The sequence below is a fragment of the Gorilla gorilla genome, chromosome 6 (genome assembly GCF_029281585.2).
Source record: "Gorilla gorilla gorilla isolate KB3781 chromosome 6, NHGRI_mGorGor1-v2.1_pri, whole genome shotgun sequence".
Classification (NCBI taxonomy): domain Eukaryota; kingdom Metazoa; phylum Chordata; class Mammalia; order Primates; family Hominidae; genus Gorilla; species Gorilla gorilla.
The window spans coordinates 161,165,720-161,185,497 of NC_073230.2; the positions used below are offsets into that span (position 1 = coordinate 161,165,720).

At 39.7% G+C, this 19,778-nt stretch overlaps 1 protein-coding gene and 1 pseudogene across 21 annotated transcripts in view; one reads left to right on the forward strand and one right to left on the reverse strand.

Annotated features, from left to right (window-relative positions):
- The window catches only part of KMT2C (lysine methyltransferase 2C), a 300,175-nt gene that overhangs the window by 210,523 nt on the left and 69,874 nt on the right, over window positions 1–19,778 (reverse strand). For all 21 annotated transcript variants that reach the window (XM_055392460.2, XM_055392455.2, XM_055392459.2 and 18 more), the window contains one exon: window positions 11,344–11,432. In XM_055392460.2, the coding sequence (XP_055248435.1) occupies window positions 11,344–11,432 (89 nt within the window). The remainder of the gene's footprint in view (window positions 1–11,343; window positions 11,433–19,778) is intronic.
- On the forward strand, window positions 19,506–19,758 carry LOC134756427 (nuclear protein 2-like; annotated as a pseudogene).

The following is a 19,778-nucleotide window of genomic DNA, read 5'->3' on the forward strand; positions in this document are numbered from 1 at the left end:
CATCATTAGTGGCACTTCATATGGGTCCCGTGGTGTTATGCACAATTTATAGCACTGCACTAAACATGGTGAAAGATACACGAGAAGCGCCAGATCACTTTTTACCAAGATACCCAATTTACTGGAGAGATGAACTGCTCAAAGATGATTGGTATCCCATGGTGTTTTAATCAGATACTTGCAACACTTGAGTTCACTGCAATAACAACAGGAGGTGGCCACATAATTATTACAGTTGTACAGTATGTACTACAGTAAATTTTATTCAGTTATTATTTAATACTACATCTTTACATTTGTTTACGTTTCTCTCAATTGCCAATGGTACCACATACAGTCTTTAAGTGTGTGCTTAAGTTTTGATAAATTTTAACTTTCAGTAATAGATTTGTGTATATTTTATGGTAGTAAACAATGAAACAGACAAGTATCTACATATACTTTATGCATTCATGCATACCTTTTTCTTAATTTTTTAAATATTTCTAGGCTACAGTCCATCTACGCATTTTTTCAAATTGTCACGAATCTCCACAAAAAATTTCCAATATATTTACTGAAAAAACTCTATTTATCAGTGGATGCACACGGTTCAACCCCAAGCTATTAAAGGGTCAACTGTTTCAGAAAGGAGGGAAAATCTGCACTCAGTAATATCAGAAATGAAAAATGGGACATCACTACAGATCCCATGGAATCTTAAATATTCAAGAAATACTATTACCAACTGTATGCCCACAAGTTTGATAACCTAGATGAAATGGACCAATTACTTAAAAGACACAATATGCTCAAGCTTACACAAGAAGAAATAATCTGAATACGTCTATACCTATTAAACAAATTGAATCAAAAATTAATAAACCTCCAATATTGAACACACCCAGTTTGGTTCCTTGCTGAATTCTACCAAACATTTAAGGAAGAAATTATACCACTTCTCTGTACTCTCTTTCAGGAGATAAAGCATAGGGAAGGCCAGGCATGGTGGCTCACATCTGTAATCCTAGCACTTTGGGAGGCCGAGGCAGGTGGATCACCTGAGGTCAGGAGTTCGAGATCAGCCTGACCAACATGGTGAAACCCCGTATCTTCTAAAAATACAAAAAAAGTAGCCAGGCATGGTGGCAGGTGCCTGTAATCCCAGCTACTGAGGAGGCTGAGGTAAGAGAATCGCCTGAACCTGGGAGGTGGAGGCTGCAGTGAGCCGAGATTGTGCCATTGTACTCCAGCCTGGGCAACAAAAGCAAAACTCTGTCTTAAAAAAAAAAAAAAGAAAGAAAGAAAGAAAAAAAGCATAGGGAATACAGACACCTCACCAATAAACATAAACAGATGGCAGATAAGCATATGAACAGATGTTCCACATTATGTTATCAGGGAAATGAAAATTAAAACAACAAGGCATCACTACACACCTATTAGAATGGCCAAAATCTGGAACACCAACAACACCAAATGTCAGTAAGTACATAGAGCAACAGAAACTTTTATTCATTTCTAGTGAGAATGCAAAATGGCACAGCCACTTTGGAAGACAGCTTGGTGGTTCCTTACAAAACTAAACATACTCTTGCCATACAATCCAGAAATCATGCTGCTTGGTATTTATCCAAATGAGTTGAAAACTTACATCCACAACAAAAATTGCACATAGATGTTGACAGTAGCTTTCTTCACTGCCAAAACCAGGGTGCAAATAGAAATTCCATCAGTAGGCAAATGGATAAACTCTGGTCCATCCAAACAATACAATATTATTCAGCACTAAGAAGAAATGCACTATCAAGACATGAAAAGACATGGAGGAGGGCTGGGCGCGGTGACTCACGCCTGTAATCCCAGCATTTTGGGAGGGTGAGGCGGGTGGATCACCTGTGATCAGGAGTTCGAGACCAGCCTGATCAACATGGAGAAACCCTGTCTCTACTAAAAATACAAAATAGCCAGGTATGGTGGTGCATGCCTGTAATACCAGCTACTCGGGAGGCTGAGACGGGAGAATCACTTGAAACCGGGAGGCGGAGACTGCAGTGGGCCGAGATCACACCATTGCACTCCAGCCTGGGAATACAGAGCAAGACTCCGTAAAGAAAGCAAAGAAAAGAGAAAAGAAAAAAAAAGAAAAGGACATGGAGGAAACATAAATGCATATTATTAAGTGAAAGAAGCCAGTCTGAAAAGGCTATATATCCTATATGATTCCAACTATTTGACACTCTGGAAAAGGCAAAACTACGGAGACAGTAAAAAGAATAGTGGTTGCCATAGGTTAGCAAGGAGGGAGGGATTAATAGGTGGAACACAGAGAATTTTTAGGGCAGTGACTATGATACTATAATGACAGATACCTGTCATTATACCTTTGTCCAAACCCATAGAATGTAAACCAAGAGTGAACCCTTATGTGAACTATAAACTGTGGATAATGTGTCAATGTAGGCTTAAAAAATTGTGACAAATGTACCACTCTAGTATAGGATGTTGATAATGAAAAAGGCTATACACGTGTCGGGGAAGGGGATTTATGGGAAATTTCAGTACCTTCCTCACAATTTTGCTACAAACCTAAAATTGCTCTGAAAAATAAAGGGTATTTTTGGCCAGGTGCAGTGGTTCATGCCTATAATCCCAACACTTTGGGAAGCTGAGGTGGGCGGATCACCTGAGGTCAGGAGTTCAAGACCAGCCTGACCAACATGGAAAACCCTGTCTCTACTAAAAATACAAAATCAGCTGGGTGTGGTGGCACATGCCTGTAGTCCCAGCTACTCGGGAGGCTGAGGCAGGAGAATCGCTTGAACCCAGGAGGAGGAAGTTGCAGTGAGCCGAGATTGCACTATTGCACTCCAGCTTGGGCAAGAAGAGTGAAACTCTGTCTCAAAAAAAATAAACAAATAAAATAAAGTCTATTTTTAAAAATTAGGGATATGCTAGAAGTAACTGAATGTATCGATGTGAACTCACATTTGTAAGTGTGTGTATAGATCTATGTAATTACAGTCCTCTCAGAACAGGGATATGTTCTGAAATATGCATCATTAGGCAATTTTGTCACTGTTACACAAACCTAGATGGTATAGCCTACTAAAAACCTAGGCTATTTGGTATAGCCTAGTACTCTAGGCTACAAACCTGTACAGCATGTTACTGTACGCAACTATAACACAATAGTCAAGTATTTGTGTATCTAAATATATGTAAACATAGAAACAACAGTAAGAATACAGTGTAAAAACACAAAAAATGGTACACCTACATAGAGCACTTACCATGAATGGTGCTTGTGGGACTAGAAGTTGCTCTGGGTGAGTCACTGAGTGAATGTAAAGGCCTCAAACATTACTATGCACTAAAGTAGGCTTTATAAACACTGTACACTTAGGCTACACCAAATTTTTAAAATATTATTTTTCTTTGCTCAGTAATAAATTAACCTTAGCTTACTGTAACATTTTTACTTTATAAACTTTTTTTTAACTTTTTGACTCTTTTGTAATAACACAGCTTAAAATACACATTGTACAGCTATACCAAAAAAATCTTCCTTTCTACCCTTATTCTATAAGTTTTTTGGTTTTAGGGTTTTTCTTTTTTGTTTCTCTGTTTTTGTTTTAAACTTAGCCCAGGCCTACATGGGGTCAGGATCGTCACTATCACTGTCTTTCCACCTCCACATTTTGTCCTGCTGGAAGGTCTTCAGCAACAATAACACACAAGGAGCTGTCATTTCGTATGATAACAATGCCTTCTTCTGATATAGCTCCTGAAGGTTCTGCCTGAGGCTGTTTTACAGCTAACTTTTTTGCTTAAGAAAAGGAGTACACTCCAAAATAATGATAAAAAGTATAGTATAGTAAATATATAAACCAGTAACACAGTCACTTATTATCAAGAGTTATGTACTGTGCAAGAGTGTATGTAGTGTACTTTTGTATAGTACATATAATTGGGAGTACACTGGGTTTGTTTACACCATCACCACAAACGTGAGTAATGCACTATGCTGCGCTGTGCTATGACATCACGACAGCTATGACATCATGACAGCTATGACATATTGAGGTGACAGAAATTTCTCCGCTCCATTATAATCTTATGGGACTACTGTCATATATGTGATCTGCTGTCATTATGCAGTGCATGACTGTACTAGTATATGACTAAAGTGGACTCAACATAACTAATTCTCAACAGAAACAATTGTAATATGCATCCCTTTGTTGTGGGAAGTCAGGGACCCCAAACTGAGGGACCGGCTGAAGCCATGGTGGAAGAAATAAATTGTGAAGATTTCACAGACATTTATTAGAGCCCCAAAATAATACTTTTATAATTTCTTACACCTGCCTTTACTGTAATCTCTCAACATAAATTGTGAAGATTTCATGGGCACTTATCACTTCCCCAATCAATACCCTTGTGATTTCCTATGCCTGTCTTTACTTTAATCTCTTAATCCCGTCATTTTCGTAAGCTGAGGAGGATGTATGTCGCCTCAGGACCCTGTGATGATTGCGTTAACTGCACAAATTGTTTGCAGAGCATGTGTGTTTGAACAATATGACATCTGGGCACCTTGAAAAAGAACAGGATAACAGCAATGTTCAGGGAACAAGAGAGATAACCTTGAACTCTGACTGCTGGTGAGCCGGGCAGAACACAGCCATATTTCTCTTCTTTCAAAAGCAAATGGAAGAAATATCACTGCATTCTTTTTCTCAGCAAGGAACATCCCTAAGAAAGAGAATGCATCCCTGAGGGTGGGCCTCTAAAATGGCCCCCTTGGGTGCGGCTGTCTTTTATGGTAGAGCTGTAGGGATGAAATAAGTCCCAGTCTCCCGTAGTGCTCCCAGGCTTATTAGGACGAGGAAATTCCCACCTAATAAATTTTTGGTCAGACCAGTTGTCTGCTCTCAAACCGTCTCCTGACAAGATGTTATCAATTACAATGCATGCCCGAAACTTCATTATCAATTTTAATTTCGCCCTGGTCCTGTGATCTCGCCCTGCCTTCATTTGCCTTGTGATATTCTATTACCTTGTGAAGCACGTGATCTCTGTGACCCACACCCTATTCATACACTCCCTCCCCTTTGAAAATCACTAATAAAAACTTGCTGGTTTTGCGGCTTGTGGGGCATCATGGAACCTGCCAACATGTGATGTCTTCCCCGGACGCCAAGCTTTAAAATTTCTCTCTTTTGTACTCTGTCCCTTTATTTCTCAAACCAGCCGAAGCTTAGGGAAAATAGAAAAGAACCTACATGAATTATCAGGGGTGAATTTTGCCCAACATCTGGCTGAATTTCCCCCGATATCCCTTGAGCCTAAATTTTTGTCCCTAATACTATTCTCCACTAAAAAACTAGAAGTCCTTAGAGAACAGCTGATTTCATACCTTGTGGCAGGGAGAATTTTAAATGGGCCTGAAAAATAAAACTTTTGCCAAAGAGCACAGAGCTCTGAAAGGTTTTGAGATGTTATTTAAAAGGACTCAGAAGCCAGCTCACAAGGGGCTCCCATGAGCCAAACTATGACAACTTGAACACTAGGAAAAAAATGTTTAATTACAACTAACTGAATTATAATTAGCTAATTATAATTAATGAAAACAAGTTTGCAAAGACCTGATTATGTGATTCTCAAGAAAAAAAAAAAAGTTTCTCTTCTCTTCAAGTAACTAGCACTTCACTCAAGTTGATTTTATTCATATAAAAAAAATGCGCAGAGACTGGTAACAGCCACCACCAACAAAAGATCAAATTTTCTCAGCTGGGTGTGGTGGCTCATGCCCATAATCCCAGCACTTTGGGATGCCAAGGCAGGTGGATCACGAGGTCAGGAGTTCAAGACCAGCCTGGCAAAGATGGTGAAACCCAGTCTGCACTAAAAATACAAAAAAATTAGCCAGGCATGGTGGCAGGCACCTATAATCCCAGCTACTCAGGAGGCTGAGGCAGAGAATTGCTTGAACCCAGGAGGCGGAGGTTGCAGTGAGCTGAGATAAAGATGAAATTTTCTTAACATAAAATATTACCAAATGAGGTTTCTTATTACTTTCCCAGTGGCTACTCCTAGATTACTCATTCCCATCCACCCACCATGGTAGGAGATTCATTAGCATTCTTTTCTTTTTTCTGAGACAGGATCTCACTCTGTTACCCAGACTGGTGAACAGTGGTGCGACTGATTACAGGTCACTGCAACTGGTGTTTCCCGGGCTCAAGCGATCCTCCCACCTCAGCCTCCTGAGTAGCTAGGACTACAGGTGCACACCATCACACCCAACTAATTTTTGTATTTTTTTGTAGACACGGGTTTTCGCCATGTTGCCCAGGCTGGTCTCCAACTCCTGAGCTCAAGCAATCCACCCACCTAGGCCTCCCAAAGGTCTGGGGTTATAGGTGTGAGCCACCACGCCCAGCCTAATACCCTTATATTACTACAAAACATTAAGTAAGCATGTCAAGGCACAGGATTTACAGGAACAAGAGAACCTTCAAATAAACCCTGGGGTCTTGAGACATACATATGTTAAAACCTTGCAGCAAACTTGAATGTGCTTTTAAATGAACTAGAAATTTATGGAACGAACTCTGTCTGGGTTTATTTGCAGGTTAGTGGTTATAACAGTTATTCTTTCTTTCACTGGTCTCCTTGCCCTATGTTCACTATGTTCCCTAAAAGAAGTGGACAATGGACTTTCCAAGGACAAAGACAAAACAAAGACTAATACACACTTGGCTTTATTAACTTTAGTAAAGCCAGGTTTAAAAAAATAGTTTTCTGCTCCTATTAAAACGTTTATCTAAACTGTATTTGCCTTGACCTCTCATAGGAGACAGCATGAGAAGACAGTCCATTCGTGGGGCTTACTACTCTCAAGTAAGGAAAAAAAAATGCCAGGAATTTACTTTTGTTGTAATGTTGTAATGTTCCAAAAATAGTAAGTAGCTTAGAAAACATAAAGAAAATTCAAGACCACAATACTGCTTCACTTAGTGAATCCAATTCCTCCCATATCCCTAGAAGTATTCTTGGCACTGGGGATAAATAAGGTAACAAGACAAATCCCCTGACTTCATAAAGCTTACATTCTAGTGTGGAAAGCATACAATAAGCCAATATGGAATTAAACGTCCTATCTGTTAAGGACTAGGAGAAAAATAAAGCAGGAGAAGACAAAGTGACAAGTGTTACTTTTTAAACAAGTGTGTCAGGAAAGGTCTCTGGGAAAACTGTAACTGAGTAGAGACTTGACTGAAGTAAGGGAATAAGCTGTATGAATATCTAAGAAAAAATTTTTCCAAGCAAAGAAGACAAAAAGTGCAAATGCCTGAGAAAGGAGTATGTTTGGTGGGCTCCAGGAAAAGCCAGGAGGCCAGTAAGGATGGAGCCCAGTGAACAAGGGAACATAAGATACGGTTATACAAGTAGCCAAAGTCAGATCAATGGAGCCTGAAAACAATGGTACTGCATGAACTTTGAATTTTATTCTAAATATCACTGGAGTCTTTGGATGGTTGACAGAGGGAAGTAAAAGGCTCTCACTTTGAATTTGGAAGGATGACTCTGGCTACTATGTGTGGGACAAGAGTAGAATGGAATGAAAAGGAAAAAGACCAGTTAGGAAGCTATTGCAGCAGTCCAGTGGAATGGTAGTGTGAAGTTCTGGAATAATAGCAGTGGAGGGGTCAAAGCAATTGAATCCAGGATATACTGGGTAGGTAAAGCCCTCCAGTGGGCTGGATGTCTAAAATGTGAAAATGTGAAATGTGAATGTCTAAAATGTGAATGTATAAAATGTAAAATGTGAAAATGTGAAATCAAGAAAGACTCCATCTTTTTAAGCCTGAACAATATACAGTGGCAATATACCAGAGGTGGTAACACTGGAAGAGAGGGTTTCAGGATAACAGCAAAAATTTCCAGAGAGGACACACTAAATATGAGATCCTCTTCAGACATCTAAGAAGAGATGTTAAGAAACAAGCTGAAAGATACAGGTTGTGTTCAAAGCAAGAAAGAGCTGGTGACGTAATTTTAGAGTCATTAGCATTTAGATAACATAATAATAGCACAAAAATAGATAATAAGCCATTAAACTGAATAAGACCACCTAATACATAAGAAGATGAGCGAAGAGAATGAGAAAAAACCAGTGAAGGAGTAGGAAAAAACAAAAAAACAAACAAACAAAAAAAACCAAGACAATGCAGTGACCTGAAAGTCAAGTTTTAAAAAAAAGTTTCACTCCTGAGAGTGGTTAGCTGTGTGAAACGATCCTGAAAGGTTAAGGAGGATGAAGACTAAAAGCTGGTTTGGGCAATATGAGATCATTACATTGACAAGAATAATTTTAGTAGCATGGGAGGAAGAAAGCTTCGTTAGAGTGGGTTCACGAGAAAATGGTGAAAAATAAGTAGTAATCATAGGTATAAATAACTCAAGGATTTTTGCTATGGTGGAGCAAAGAAGCTGTATAGTACCTAAAAGGGGTTGTTGGATCAAGAGAGGCTATTTGTGTTGAAAGGGGGTGATTCTGCAGCACCCCCCTTATGCTAATGAAATCAATGAGATGGAAAAGTTATTGATGCAGAAAAGCAAGGACAACTGCAGAACCAAAGTCCGCAATACATGAGAGGGGACACAATGGAAGACACAAGCAGAGGAGCTGGCTTTATCCGCAGACAGTCTTTATCCCATTTTACCAGGACAGAAACAACATACGGGTAGGGATGCAAGCAAGAAAATAGATTTGATGGTAGATGAATATGGAACTTCTTTTGTAATTGTTCTCTATTTTTTATTTTTTCACTGAAATAAGCAAGATCATCACTAAAGAATCAAAAATGAGAAGGGGTGTTGGAAGTTTCAGGAGAAAAGAAAAGGTGGTGAAATAATCATCTTCAATAATCAAAGGGCCGGGCGTAGTGGCTCACGCCTGTAATTCTAGCATTTTGGGAGGCCAGGGTGGGCGGATCACATGAGGTCAGGAGTTCGAGGCCAGCCTGGCCAACACTGGGAGAACCCTGTGTCTACTAAAAATACAAAAATTAGTCGGGCGTGGTGGCGGGTGGCTGTAATCCCAGCTACTCAGAAGGCTGAGACAGAAGAATCACTTGAACCTGGGAGGCGGAGGTTGCAGTGAGCCAAGATCACGCCACTGCACTCCAGCCTGGGGAACAAAGGACGAAACTCTGTCTCAAAAAAACAAAATTAAAAAAAATAATAATCAGGCAGGGCGCGGTGACTCACGCCTGTAATCTCAGCACTTTGGGAGGGCAAGGCAGGTGGATCACGAGGTCAGGAGTTCAAGACCAGCCTGGCCAATATGGTGAAACCCCATCTCTACTAAAAAAATACAAAAATTAGCCAGGCGTGGTGGCATCCACCTATAGTCCCAGACCAGGAGAGAGACTGAGGCAGGAGAATCGCTGGAACCCGGGAGACAGAGATTGCAGTGAGCTGAGATCGCGCCACTGCACTCCAGCCTGGGACACAAGAGTGAGACTCCAACTCAAAAAGAAGAAGAAGAAGAAGAAGAGGAAGAAGAGGAAGAAGAGGAAGAGGAGGAAGAGGAGGAGGAGGAGGAGGAGGAGGAAGAGGAAGAGGAAGAGGAAGAAGAAGAAGAGGAAGAGGAAGAAGAAGAAGAAGAAGAAGAAGAATAGCAATAATAATAATCGGAGCCAGACACGGTGGCTCACACCTGTAATCCCAGCACTTTGGGAGGCGGGTGGATCACCTGAGGTCAGGAGTTCGAGACCAGCCTCGTCAACATGGCAAAACCCTGTCTCTACTAAAAATACGAGTTATCCAGGCATGGTGGCGCATGTCTATAATCCCAGCTACTTGGGAGGCTGAGGCAGGGAGAACTGCATGAACCCGGAGGGTGGAGGTTGCAGTGAGCCAAGATCACACCACTGTAGTCCAGCCTGGGAGAGAGAGCAAGACTGTCTCAAAAATAACAACAATAGGCCAGGCACAGTGGCTCACGCCTGTAATCCCAGCACTTTGGGAGGCTGAGGTGAGCGGATTATGAGGTCAGGAGATTGAGATCATCCTGGCTAACATGGTGAAACCCCGTCTCTACTAAAGATACAAAAAATTAGCGGGGTGTGGTGGCGGGCGCCTGTAGTCTCAGCTATTAAGGAGGCTGACGCAGGAGAATGGCATGAACCTGTGAATCCGGGAGGCAGAGCTTGCAGTGAGCTGAGATCATGCCACTGCACTCCAGCCCGGGCAACAGAGCAAGACTCTTGTCTTAAAACAAACAAACAAACAAACAAACAAACAAACAAACAAAAAACACTAAAGCTTCAAAAGGACTTTTCAGTAGTAAAAGTAACAATATATAGTACAGAAAAAAAACCATATGAAAAAGAATTAACAGTTTAAAGTAATATAGTAATTAATGAATGTGCACAAAAGGGTGAAATTTAGTATTCTGAGCTTCCAAGCATCATTTTGTTACTCTCACTAGACCTTATTGGAAAGAAACTATAGATTATTTGAAGGCTTTCCAAGAATTATACCTATATAATAGCAACACATCTGACAACTGTAAGGATTTCTGGAAAAATGTATTTTAAAATCTATAACAATTTTTAATTTTTCTCATCTCTTAACTGTATGATATTCTGTAAGCATCAAGATGATATTCAACTTCAGAGAGAAAGCCTATCACTGTGTCTAAACTCTATCTAACAACTATTGAAAACTTTACCAATGAGAGACTATCTCCTACAGGTATCCTCTAAATACAATATGAATCCTAGTCCCTTTGATAACTTACCACTGACCTGAAAATTTTGGAAACTGCTTTGGGCAACCAACTCTAGCTACCTTTTGCAGATGCACAACATACAGCAGCTTATTTAAGGGTACCTAAAAGTCCAACAGACCAGAAACTATTTGGTCTAGTTTGGCCTAGCCTTTCACAATATTAATTCCATAATGAAACATACTACTTTTTTCAAAACACATATTAACAAAATAAGCTTTAAACAAACACTAGATGGTTCATAGGCCAGAATATACTATGAGCGATTATACTAACAGCCTGGATTACTGTTTCTCCCAGTCTTTATTTCCTTGATAAAACATTTATCTTCAGATATAAAATAATTATACTAAACCAGGGCTTAGGGAAAAAAGAGAGATAGAGGGCTCAGTTTTTTCACTTTGTCATTAGTTATCAAAACGAGGCAGATGGGAAACTTAGAGTTCAGTATAAAAACAAATGCTTAACACAGAATATTGTTATACAAATGCTACATGCAGTGTACAAACATATGCAAAGCATCATATACATTCTTATAAATTCTTGAGTTCTGATACCTGTTTCCACAATTGTTTCTGTTTCTGTTGTCTCCAGCCCATCCATGCTGTCCTCATCTTCCACTGCAGTTTTCCCCCTACTTCGAGGTCTACAGAAAAAAAAAAATAATAATAAGTACATAGAGTTAAATGTTAAATTTTAAGGCTTAGACTTATATTCAACATAAAGCACAATTTGAAGGTATACAAAATAAGTAATTAGGGCATTTTTCCAGCATTTTACCATATCAAGTAGAAAATATCAGAGTTTACAGTCATTTTCTCCCTTAAATCCAGCACTTCCTTGTACTCTAAATGTGAGGACAGACCCACATGAATATAATTGTGTCCTCATAATTCACTGAAGTATTCCTCACTCTGGTTTTGCCCCTCTTTTAGGTAAACTTCTGAAGTCTCCCTCTGTCTACAGTAGTGGCTTTTAACTACATAATGGGTTCTTTACAAAGTTCACATACCAGGTTTAACTTCTATATTTAATAAAGTTGATGTGAAATGACCAGATATATGTATTTTTAAAAGCTTTGTAAAAGGTGCTTTTGGTGACTGTGATGCAGATGACTAAAAAACAAAATTTTAAAAATTAAGCACGATTATAATCATGTCCACCTTACAAGCATAATAAAATTTAATTTATAAACACTTCAGGAAAGTAAAATAAAGGTAAGAGTCACAGTAAGGTGAAATTCCTGACAGAAAGCAATTGAAAAAAAAAAACTAATGCCTTTAAATTCTTTGAATTGTACTAAATACGGTATAGAAATGAGTAAAAGAAAAATTAATAACACATAAGAGCAACAAGATATTACATATAAAAACTTGGAAACTGACAAAGCAGTACTCAGATAATTTCAGTGTTTTAAATTATTTCGCAGTATTTTAAACTCTTTAAAAGAAAAAGGCTGGGTAAGGTGGCTCACACCTGTAACCCCAGCACTTTGGAGGGTCGAGTTAGATGGATCATTTGAGTGCAAGAGTTCAAGACCAGCCTGGCCATCATGGTGAAACCCCATCTCTACCAAAAAAAAAATTCAAAAATTAGGCAAACATGGTGGCATGCCAGTAATTCCAGCTAAAGAAAAAAAAACAAAGAAGGGAGGGAGGGAGGAAATAGAAAGAAAAAATACAAATCAACTCAGTATTTAATTGAAAAACATAAAACATTTAAAAAGTGAAAAACAGCTGGCTGTGGTGGCTCACATCTGTAATCCCAGCACTTTGGGAGGCTGAGGCAGATATATCACCTGAGGTCAGGAGGTCACAAACAGCCTGGCCAACATGGTGAAACTCCGTCTCTACTAAAAATACAAAAATTAGCCAGGTATTGTGGCGTGTGCCTGTAATCCCAGCTACTTGGGAGGCTGAGGCACGAGAATCGCTTGAACCTGACAGATGGAGGTTGCAGTGAGCTGATATCGTGCCACTGCACTCCAGCCTGGGCGACAGAGTGAGACTCTGTCTCAAACACACAAACAAAAAAAAAGGGGGTCGGGGGGGACAATACGAAATAAAATAATAATATGAAAAAAGAATAAAACAAAGAACTATGTTTTAAGCAATAAGAAATCCATTTAAGTCTTGTTCTCATAAAAAAGTTAACCAACCTAGGCCAGGCACAGTAACTCACGCCTGTAATCCTAGTACTTTGGGAGGCCAAGGTGGGTGGATCACCTGAGGTCAGGAGTTCAAGACCAGCCTGGCCTACATGGCGAAACCTCGTCTCTACTAAAAATACAAAAATTAGCTGGACGTGTTGATGCACATCTGTAATCCCAGCTACTCAGGAGGCTGAGGCAGGAGAATCGCTTGAACCCGGTGGGCACAAGGTGCAGTGAGCCGAGATCACACCATTGCACTCCAGCCTGGGCAACAAGAGTGAAACTCTGTCTCAAAAAAAAAAAGTTAACCAACCTAAACCATGAAGGAGCTATAACATAAAAATATATTAAAAATTAAAGTGACCAGCCGGGCGTAGTGGCTCACACCTGTAATACCAGCACTCTGCGAGGCCAAGGCAGGCAGATCACCTGAGGTAGGGAGTTCGAGACCAGCCTGACCAACATGGAGAAACCCCGTCACTACTAAAAAAAAATACAAAAACAAAAAGAAAAATTAGCTGGGCATGGTGGCACATGCCTGTAATCCCAGCTACTCGAGAGGCTAAGGCAGGAGAATTGCTTGAACCTGGGAGGCAGAAGTTGCGGTGAGCCGGATTGCACCACTGCACTCCAGCCTGGGCAACAAGGGCGAAATTCTATCTCAAAAAAAAAAAAAAAAAATTAAAGTAATCAAAGCCTAAATGGTTTTATAATCAAACTACTAAAAACTATCAAAAAGTCGGTCTTAACCAAAAATTTAAAAAAAAGGAAGTACCTGACTCAGAATTCCAACAAACATTGTCAAAAACTATAAATGAAAATAAAAACTGAGAACAAGCCTATTGAATAGAATCAGAATGCCAGGATGATTCAATATTAGAAATTTGTTAATGTTACATAACAAGTCAAGCAGTCAAAATAGCATCACTTCAAACTTCACAGGGGGAAAGGGGAAAGAAGGCAGAACTAAATAAAAAGACTACAAAACCTGAAAGATGAAAAAGGGTGATTAGGGAGAAAACACTCTAAGGTGGATCTTATTGTTCGTGGACAAAAAGAAAGAACACCTTTAGAATTTATTAAGTAGTTGTTTTTAGGCTGGGCATGGTGGCTCATGCCTGTAATCCCAGCACTTTGTGAGGCTGAGGTGGGTGGATCACGAGGTCAGGAGATCGAGACCATCCTGGCTAACACGGTGAAACCCTGTCTCTACTAAAAATATACAAAAAAAATTAGCTGGGCGTGGTAGTGGGCACCTGTAGTCCCAGCTACTCGGGAGGCTGAGGCAGGAGAATGGCATGAACCCGGGAGGCAGAGGTTGCAGTGAGCTGAGATCACACCATTGCACTCCAGCCTGCGCAACAAGAGAGAAACTCCGTCTCAAAAAAAAAAAGAATTTATTAAGTAGTTGTTTTTAAATTTGATAGAAAACATTAAAATAAAGTGGAAAGAAGGGATGAGAAAATTTGATCAATCCAACAGCAGGCAGAAAAGGAATGAAAACAAATGGTACATAGAAAATAACATAAAAAGATAAATATAAATATGAATTTTCACAGTAAACATAAATGGCTTAAACTGTCATAATGATAAAAAAATTAATTTACTTGGATAACATAAGAGAACTTCAGATTACATAAAGCAAACATTTACAGAACAAAGAGAAATTGGTAACTAATCATTAGAGAGATATTAACATCCCACTCTTGGAAACTGATAGAAGAAACATTATAGTTTGAAGCATTTTAAACAAGTATTTGGACAACACATTGAGCAAGCATTACTAGATTATCAATCTTCCTTTGTGTCTGACTCTGTTCAAACACAGTGGATACAGAAATAAATAAAACAAAATCCCTCCCTTCACAAAACTACATTCTAGTGAGAACAGCCAACAGTAAACAAGTATTACACATACAACATCCAACAAAAGAAAGCAAAGAAAAAGGGACTAGCTATTTTAAATAACAGATTTATAAAATAAATGTTTTAAAATAAAATTTTGTAAGGAGCCACTTTAGCACAGAACTGAAGATGAAGCAAACCATACAGGTATCTGGGAGAAAAGCATTGCAGTAGAAGGAACAGCAAATGCAAAATTCTTGAGATGAGAGCAAGTGAAGGGGGTTAGAGGGACAAGAAGGATATACGGTGGCTGGGGCAGAGTCAGCGGTGGGGGGTAAGAAGGCATGAGGTCTAAGAATTTTTTTTTAATAGGATCAATTTTTGTTTAGAAACCTGTAGACCAATACAAGAACTGGGGACTGGAAGACTAGAAATCCTCGAAACAATCCTAACATGGCTGCTTCAAAGCAAATAGAGAATGACAAAATAATTCACATGCTATTATGGAAGTAGAGTTTACTTTTCATCTTTCCTTTGTGATTTTTCATAATCATAAACATCCATTTTTAAGGAAATTGGAAATCGTATGGTTTAGCTGACTTTTTAACTTAATCTCTCAGACCCATGTTTTGCTCTACTTTGAGTTTTTTCTCCACTATCTTGACCATCACTGTCTATACTGTTGTTTGTTTTGGCACACTGGCTTTATTTCAAGCTCGTTCTGTCTAGTTTATAATCTCTATCAACATATCAGTTATCTGCATTGCCCTACTTACTCCTTGAAAAATAATTTTGATTTTAATTTTTGCTTTTCAAATTTTTCTTCTGATTTCTATTCTTGGTTTTGGCACTAGGAAGACATGCTTTTTATGTTGATCAATTCATCAGAATTCCTTTCCTTCTGGGCAATGGACCAACTTATTGACATCATGTCATTTTCAAATTCTTTTATTTCATCGGTGTCCTTATTGCTGCTCATTGGCTTCTGCCATGTGACTTTTCTGACTAATCAAACACTATATTCTGAATGCAAAGATAATGGTCATACTCTTCAAAACCCTATCAGTTGCCAACTTTCATATTTAAACAGCAAAATAGATACATGTTTTATATTTCCATATTGAGTCAGATATTTCCAGTTTCAGTTTTTAATGAAAGTTTGAAGTCTAATTACAAATGACAACATGAAGATTATTTATTTTAACCCTTCTTTGGGTTTTCTTCGTTCCCCTCTTTTTCCTGTCTCTTAACCCTTTCATTTCAGTGTTCTTCACTTCACTTTATTACCAAGAAATGTGAAGTAAAAGAATACGACTAACTTTATTTGAGAAAATTTTCTACCAAAACTTTATGTTCCATATTAATCTCAGAATCTGAAACCAACTTGAGTTCCTAAAGTAACATAGGAGACTTCTACATAAAGCCACATGGGAGTAAGACAGGTCAAAATTACCCTCCAGCCCAAAAAACTAGGAAACCAGACAAAGATAAGAAACAACCTTATTATCAGACACTGGGCAACAGGTATGGCGAAGGGAACAAAGGGAAAGAAACAGAGCGACCCCTACCATGGCACAGGCTTTCTGCTTGGCATTAATTTAGAAACTACCACACAGAGAGAGGAACCCAAAATGAGAGCTGAAATGAGAAGACAGAAATCATAGGTTCAGGTGGCTCAAGAAGACTAGAATTTGCGGGACAGACTACCCAAGAGAAGAGAGGTATTCAGAGAAAGAGCTCCAGAAATCTGCACAGGGATACCCTTGAGTTTCAACTGAATACCAATCTGCACATGTGTGATGTGAAATCCCAGAAGACTGAACAAGAACAACTTCCAGGGAGAGAGCAATTACAGAAGAACAATTCCCAGAGCTCACAGAAAGCTGCGAATCAACTGTATTGTCTCTAGCCAACTGTATTGTCTTCAGCCAGAGTGGCAAGACCTCAATGACTATGTAACACATTCAGTAGAGACCAGAGTGAGACACACCTTTAGGAGCAGGGCTAAATGAGCCACAGAACAAATGCTATTCTAGACCATCCCTAAAAGAGCTGAGAAATAAGTCTCAACTTATCCTGAGAGTGACTGTATGAAAAAAATAAATAAGTCTCAACTGAACAATAATGATTCACAACTACTGGGCATAATCCAATAATCCAGCTATTATAAGTATGCCTCATATACGCAAGAATGTAAAGAAAACATGAATATGACAGAAACAGAAGATATTAAAAATAACATGGAACTCAAAGGTAACATCAAAAGATAACATCAAATGCAAATTTCAGGCCAGGTGTGGTGGCTCACGCCTCTAATCCCAGCACTTCGGGAGGCTGAGGCGGGCGGATCACGAGGTCAGGAGATCGAGACCATCCTGGCTAACACGGCGAAACCCCATCTCTACTAAAAATACAAAAAATTAGCCGGGCGCATGGTGGCAGGTGCCTGTAGTCCTAGCTACTTGGGAGGCTGAGGCAGGAGAATGGTGTGAACCCAGGAGGCAGAGACTGCAGTGAGCCGAGATCACACCACTGCACTCCAGCCTGGGTGACGGAGCGAGACTCCGTCTCCAAAAAAAAAAAAAAAAAAAAAAAATGCAAATTTCACATTGAAAAGTTAACGTGTGATTAGAAATGACAAAAGAAGATCATTATCCCTAAAGACATAACAAAAAAAAAAATCTATTAAAATAAAGAACAGTATGAAAAATGACAACACAGCTACAGTGCCCTGTGGAATAATAGCAACCTACCTAACTAATATGTGTGAGGTTGGGGTTAAAGGGATAGGGACAAAAAAATTGTTTAGTGAAATAATTAGCTGTAAATTTTAAAAGCTGTATTATTATAAGCCCACAGATCCAAGCACAACGAAATCCGAAACAGACAGACAGACAGACAGACAGACAGACACACACACACACACATACACACACACACACACGTACCAGTAAGGTACTTTATAGTCAAATTGCTGAAAAAGATTAATAAAGAGAAAATATTAAAAGCAGCAAAAGAAAATACACATTGCTTAAAGGGGGAATAAAGTAAAAATGACTGCAGGCTTCTTGTCTGAAACTATGTAAGCCAGAAGACAGTAAAAAACATATTTAAAGTACTAAGGAGAAAATTAAAGGAAAAACCCTTATAAACACTGAACAAAACATGCAGCAAAAAAAAGTATCCTTCAAAAGCAACAGTAGGCTGGGTGCAGTGGCTCACGCCTGTAATCCCAGCACTTTGGGAAGCCGAGGCAGGCGGATCACCTGAGGTCGAGTTCGAGACCAGCCTGGCCAAGATGGTGAAACCCTGTCTCTACTAAAAATACAAAAATCAGCCAGGAATGGTAGCAGGCGCCTGTAATCCCAGCTACTCTGGAGGCTGAGGCAGGAGAATTGCTCCAACTAGGGAGGTGGAGGTTGCAGTGAGCAGAAATCGCACCGCTGCACTCCAGCCTGGGCGGCAGAGTGAGACCCTGTCTCAAACAAACAGTTAACTAAAAACTTCCTCCTTTTTTCTTTTCTTCTTTTGAGATGGAGTCTCGCTATGTTGCTCAGGCAGGTCTTGAATTCCTGGTCTCAAGCGATCCTCCCACCTTGGCTTCCCATACGGCTGGGATTACAGGCATTAGCCTCCTGGCCCAGTGTTTTGTTTTGAAGTGTGCTTTGTCTGATATTAACATAGCCACTCCAGCTTAATTTGATTAGTGTTGGCATGTTTTATCTTTCTCTTTATGTCATTTTATTTCAATTGTCTTTCAGGTAGACAGAATATAATTAGGTCTAAAATAGATTCTATTAGCGGGGCATAGTGGCATGTGCCTGTAGTCCTGGGTACTCAGGAGGATGAGGTGGGAGGAACACTTGACAAAAACAACCCAACTCAAAAATGAGCAAAGAACTTCCATAGACATTTTCCAAAGAAGTTATACAAATGACCAAAAAAAACATGAAAAGATGCTCACGATGACTATTAGAAAAATGAAAAATCAAAACTAAGATATACCACCTCACACCCATTAGGATGGCTACTGTGAAAAATAGAAAACAGAATAACAAATGTTGGCAAGGACGTGGAGAAACTGAAACGCTAGTGCACAGGTGTAGGGAACATAAAATGATATGGGCCCTGGAAAACAGTACGGCAGTTTCTCAAAAAGCTAAAAATAGAATTACCATATGATCCACAAATTCCACTTCTGGGTATACACCAAAAAGAATCAGAAGCAGAGTCTCCAAAGAGAGATTTATACACCCATGTTCACAGCAGCATTATTCACAATAAATAAAACATAATTAACAGTTAAGTAAAATGTGGTACAGACATACCACATTGGCAGTATGTCTATGGTGGAATACTATGCAGCCTTAAAAAGGAAGGAATTTCTGACATATGCGATACTACAACATAAATGAACCTTTACAACAATCTCCTAAGTGAATTAAACCAGTCACAAAGAAAAAAAAATAGTGGATGATTCCACTTATATAAGGTACTAAGAGTAGTTAAAATCAGAGACAGAAAGTGGAACGGTGGTTGCCAGAGGCTGAGAGAAGGGAGAAACTGGGAGTTATTGTTTAATGGCTATAAAGTATGAGTTTAACAAGATTTAAAAAAAGCTATGAAAATGGATAGTGTCTACATTATGAATGTATCTCACATCACTAAAATGTACACTTAAAAATAGTTAAGGGGTTGGGTGGCCACAGACGGCCGGGCGGGATGCAACCGGCCGCTGAGCTGCAGCCCTTCCCGTGTCCGCAGGCTTCGGCCCGGCCGCCGCCGCCCATCAGCTATGGAGGAGCTTTACAACTTCCCGGCCTGCAGAGCCGGGCGCAGCAACGGCCAGACACGGCGCGAGCTGGCGCTGCGAGCCAACGGGCCGGCGCCTGGCGGGCACGATCGCAAGGTCGCGCAGAAGCTCCTCAATGGCCAGCGCCAGTTGCAGCCCCGGCCGCACCCTTGCCTCACCTGAGCCTGGGCTCTTGCTCTTGC